At 34.3% G+C, this 5272-nt stretch overlaps 1 protein-coding gene across 1 annotated transcript; it reads right to left on the bottom strand.

The window, feature by feature from the left end:
- Positions 1-64: 64 nt before the first annotated feature.
- LOC122067941 (protein PAM71-homolog, chloroplastic-like) lies at positions 65-5036 on the bottom strand. Its single transcript, XM_042631777.1, has 5 exons — positions 4699-5036; positions 3689-3848; positions 2095-2278; positions 417-464; positions 65-300 (listed from the first exon to the last, which is right to left on the bottom strand). The coding sequence occupies exons 1-5, from the start codon at positions 4814-4816 to the stop codon at positions 118-120; spliced, it is 693 nt and encodes a 230-aa protein (XP_042487711.1). The 5' UTR covers positions 4817-5036; the 3' UTR covers positions 65-117.
- Between the last annotated feature and the right edge of the window lie 236 nt (positions 5037-5272).

Raw genomic sequence — 5272 nt, 5'->3', positions numbered from 1 at the left:
ATATTAGTCATTTTTTGGCATCAACAGTCTTACAAAGGTCAAAATTTAGGAAAGATCAATATTTGGTCATTAATAAGGTAGAAACCACAATAATATCATCAATCACTATTGTGATTTTCAACATGCTTTTTTAGACGTATGAAGATCATTCTCATACAAATCCACTAATTCATATTGCTCAACATTTATAGCTCCCAACTTACTTGTTTGAAACTGAGCTGGCACTGAATGGAATATTCGTCCGATTACCACAGACAGGATTGTCATGAGTGAAAGAGCACCCATCGAGCCCAACAAGACCTGGTCAATTAAATTAACAGCTCATAAGAGCAATCTATGTCCAAATATAAATGTATGGCCAACACTGCAGAAAGAGACAGAGGTGCAGCAAAATAAATAGTATAAATTTTCCATACCAGTCCTTTTTTATATTGCATGGCCAACAGTGCAGCAATAAAAAATGTCTGCCCAAGCAAACAAGTGTCATAGTGTCAGCCATATTTCATGTCCTAACAAGTACAGTTACAATACAAATATGAGTCGTTAAAAAAGAAAGCATCAATTCTAGAGCATTGACGCTGGGATTCAATATATAATCTATATATCTCCCATACCTTCCATACATAGATTGACACTAATATGATGTGAAGCAAGACCCTTCTGCAGGTTTTCTTGTAAATTGCAATAGTATCCATAGTTGTCAAGGTGTCGTCAAGGCGTCGCCTAGGCGACAACTAGGCGTCCAGGCGGTTTGCTTGGGGCCTATGCAACAGCCGCCTTGTTGCACTGCATGTCGCCTTGTGTTTCGGCACTTATTTATGCCAAATATCATTCAAGTAAATGTTTTTAATATTTTTTATTTCGTTTACTTAAGATATTATTCATAAATAAGCAAATACCCCCTATTTGAATCCAATAAAAATAGTTTAAAAATCAAATTCTTAAAGGATAAAAAGTCAACCCCCAGTCCAAGAACAAAAACTGGATTTTGGTTATAGGGACGATTTTCAACTTTTAAATGCTAGGGTTTTTCTCAATTATGAAAATTTTATAAATTCTATCATGTTAAATCATTGCTAAAAACCAAAAGTCTGGTAAAATAATATTTTGTTTTGATATTCATAAAATTATTTTCATTCAGGTGATTTTAACAGTATTCGTGTACTTAAAAATAAGTTTGACTGAAGCATAAATTTGTCATTGCAACTCAGATTTAAGTAATCTTAGACTTGTTAGAAAGCTGGTTTTATATTATAACTAATACAAAAAGTCTCATTTAAAAATAAAATCATTGACCAATCAAACTTATTATAGAATAAGAGCATTTCTCTAAATGTTGATTTTTTTATAACTTAATATGACTTAATGTTAATTTTTTATGATTTGATATGGCTAAATGTTGATTTTTAATGACTTGATGTAGCTTAATCTTGATTTTTTATGATCCAAGGTATATATAACTTACTAAATAATGTTAGAAAATAGGAAAAATAAAAAATAACACTTGTTTGCCTTGTTTGCCTTAAGGCGGGCGCCTTCTCGCCTAAGCGCTTAGACAACCCTCCACCGCCTTGGTTCGCCTTAGCGCCGTGACAACTATGATAGTGTCAATCCAAAAATGGAAGTTGTTTTTGGCTCGTGGTTCCCAAATGACATTTCTTTTGCAGCTGGAGTTTATGTCATTAGACATGATCTTTAAAAAGTTACAAGTTGGCTAAACATTGTCATAGGATGAGTAGTTTTGGAGATGCAGTTGATCAAAGTTACTTTTGTATAGCAGAGGCCATCTGGTAATTATTTGAAAATAGGGGTTTTCCAGGAATCAGCAAACTAATTTTGTTATAGGATGAGTAGTTTCTGAGATGAGTTCAATCAAAGTTAATTTTGTGCATCCACACACACACACACACACACACACACACACACACACACACACACACAAAAAATTGTTTCTTTGGTCAAAGGAAAAAATGAAAATAAATTGTATAAGTTCTACTTGTACTCTAATTGTATACCATATCATGCATCCACTTAAATAAAATAAAAAATGAAAAATATTGACTTATGTCTATCCAGGCAAAGTAGATAAGTCACCTTGTCTCCAATCTCAGAAACAAATATCAATGTGAAGGCAGCAGTGAAGCCTGACTTTGCAAACACTTCCATGATTGATGAAGGTCCTCCCTTCGCAAAGGCAATCAATGAAAAAGCTAAAGCACATCCAAGTAGCACAATAGCTATGGATACTGGATAAGGAAGTCGATTAGGAGGTTTCTCCCTGCAAATTCATGAGATCTATGTTTAAGTAAGGTTTAAATGAAAAAAAAAACTGATGTCCATTGGAGTCGATAGAGCAGGAACTTAAATGAGTCAGAAATTTTGAATTTTATCACTACATCATGAGGAAGATGATCACAAAAGAAATCTGAAGTGCAAATAGGTTCCTCACTATGAAGTTTCATGGAAATCCATAAGTTCAACTCATGTTGAAGCATCATGCTGAAGCTTTGATTTATCTGAAAAGCTACATTTGGATTTACAAGGATGCCAGACTGTGTTTTAACTCATGTTCAGAGTTCTTTGCAATTGGGCGGTGACTATTTTACCTAAATTTAAGATGAATATTTGGGGATCCTAAATAATTGCATCTCATTAGATCTGAAGTTTGAAAATCACCTCAAAATTTTGGCAGTATGTTGTCTTTGTAGGCTTAGTTTACTGTTGCAATCTGGTTATAACAGGTTAAGTTTTAGTTAATAGTCAAAATGACCAAATACTAGTTGGGAATTTACCAAATTTATTACTTCCATTACGACTTACAATTTGTGTTTGAAAATTCAGAATGAACCCAGAGTTTGTAAGCTCACATAAATCAGTGCCAAGCATGTAGTCCAACCCAGTTTTCCTCCTATAAAATTAAATACAAGTGTTCTCCTCTTATTCTTATTCTTTCACTTCCTCCTTTGAATTCCTTGTTATTTTGAAAGCTAAGGACAAGCACACTCAACCCCCACCCCCGGGTGCCCCGAAGGATGGTGGGTTAGACTCTTCAGGAATCGTATGACCCTTTGAAGGATAAATACAGAACATGGAAATGTTCAACTTTAGTGTTAATTTGGCATCTCTAAACTCATTAACTGGAAGACCAAAACAAAATATGTTCCTTCACTCTTGAAGCTGAAATCCCTTTCTAAGAATTTTTTTTTTTTTTTTCCTTTATCATGAACAAGACAATAATACCAAAGATTTTATACATTTCTTGAACAATAGAAACTCAATAAAGTTTGCTAGTCTGACATGCACTATATTGCATCAACCAGTAGTTTAGGGATTTTGAAACAATCAAGAATATAAGGATCTCGGTATTTCCCCATGATTTTCCATGACTATCCAATCTAGAATTGAATCCAATGATTCCTATTCTCTCAAGAATTAACTAGGAGAAAAATTGCAACTAACTAGTGATATGTAGCTGATTTCCCCAAAACTAATTTCCGTGCGGAGTTTATGGATGATTTAAAAGAATGAACTGCACAAATAAAGAAAAACCAAATGTATCAGAAAATCTTCCTCACAAGAAAAAAGAATCATGTATTGGAGCATCAACAGTAATGTAATCGTCAATTTTAATTAAATATGGAAATTTTATCTGCCCTTTCTATCAACAAGACTGATCCAAATGACTCACGATTCAGTTAAATTTTCACTCGGAGGACCTCCTACAGAGATATCGTGTTTATCGTTTTCCTCCTTTCCTCCATAGGCTCCAGATCCAATTCTGACATTGGAAGCTTGGGCTCTGATTGTTCCACACACTGAATTCAACCTCAATATGTCCTTGTATCTCACTGCAAACAAATTAAGTGAAGTGTCATTCACTTATTTTGAAATAAGTAATAAATAGAAGAAATTATAATTATAATTTTACCAACAAGAAAGTGATCTAACTCGATGAAGCATTTATCATCAATTTGTGACACCTGAATAAAGAACCATCTTCTCCAAATCAAAAGACAACGGTTGTTGAAGTATTATCTATTCATAAGAATTGTTATTCTTTTAAACCAATCTCATTGCTCTTATTTTTTCCAACTTCAAATTGTTACACCCATAGCAGCATGGAATGCATTTGAGATTAAAGGATCTGACTTGTGTTGCTTTTTTTTACATGCATTCTATTACTAAGACATAACATCCAGCTAAACTTCAATGATATTTTGGCAATGAAGCAAAATATGCTTCCTAGTTTCTGCATTGGTTTAAAAGTTATTTAGCATAACCAAACAGCAAGATACTACAGGTCCCTATTTCATTTAATTTCGAATAGGGAATCCCGTCAAATGCAATGGACTGATGCAAAAGCATCTCTCGTTTTCTTTTATAACCATACCGATTTCTCTAGTTTATGCAGTGTAGACGCTTAATTAAACACAGGGAAGCAAAGACAAGATAAGATTGGTTTTTTATTTTTCCAGCTAATACGTAGTAAGATAAGGTTTGCTTTCAGTTCAAGTCAATCACCGGAGGTTCAAATGCATAGCGTAAGCCCATTTTTCAATTAGCATTCCCAACCATGAAGCAACATTTGTAGTGAATCATTTCTTTAAATCCGGCAAAAACTAGGACAAACTGAAAAGAAAAAGAAAAAAAATCTGAAATTTTGAGCAGAATTAAAAGGGAAAATAAGCAGAAACGTACACGAATTTGATGTTCTCCTTCTGGATAGAGAGAGAGAACAAGGGATGGAATCGATGAAAGCCAATAAGGGGAGCTTCCCCCTTGAAACGATTGGAGAATGGATCACCTGTGCCTGCATCTTTCTCAAACTTTTCGCTCACAGATTCACAGTAATAGAATTCTCTCCATGACTCCGAACAACACGAAAACACTGCTTCGAATTCTCCTCCGAATGTCAAGCGGAGGGAGTTGATTCGCTCTGTAACAGTAAGAAGCCCGATGGAACGACTGAGGTCTGAGGAATTCTTCGTCTCTGGGGAGTTTTGAGGGTGGAGTTTCTGAAATCTGCCACGTGCATTCCCAATAAGGCAACAATGATAGGTTGTATATATATATATATATATATATATATTTTTTCGTGAGGATTGGGATATAAGGCTGTGTTTGGTAAACAAAAGAAAAGAAAAAAGTACACATTTTGTACTTTTTTCTTTGGATGAAGAGTTTTTCTTTGCACTTGGTATGTCTTCACCTAAGAGAAGATTCTCCTTTTCAAATTTGAAATTCCTTTTGAAAATTGTGAAGTTTTCTTTTG

This window comes from Macadamia integrifolia, unplaced genomic scaffold (assembly GCF_013358625.1).
Source record: "Macadamia integrifolia cultivar HAES 741 unplaced genomic scaffold, SCU_Mint_v3 scaffold3250, whole genome shotgun sequence".
NCBI lineage: Eukaryota > Viridiplantae > Streptophyta > Magnoliopsida > Proteales > Proteaceae > Macadamia > Macadamia integrifolia.
This window is presented reverse-complemented; position numbering and strand designations above follow the sequence as displayed.

What these genes read in the sequence shown, in the direction of transcription:
- LOC122067941 (XM_042631777.1), bottom strand. Translation starts at nt 4,816, where the DNA reads ATGCAGGCACAGGTGATCCATTCTCCAATCGTTTCAAGGGGGAAGCTC. An exon ending in TTTCTGAGATTGGAGACAAG is followed by an intron (nt 465 to 2,094) that starts GTGACTTATCTA and finishes TTGCTTGGGCAG; the next exon opens with ACATTTTTTATTGCTGCACT. An exon ending in TGCAATATAAAAAAGGACTG is followed by an intron (nt 301 to 416) that starts GTATGGAAAATT and finishes TTAATTGACCAG; the next exon opens with GTCTTGTTGGGCTCGATGGG.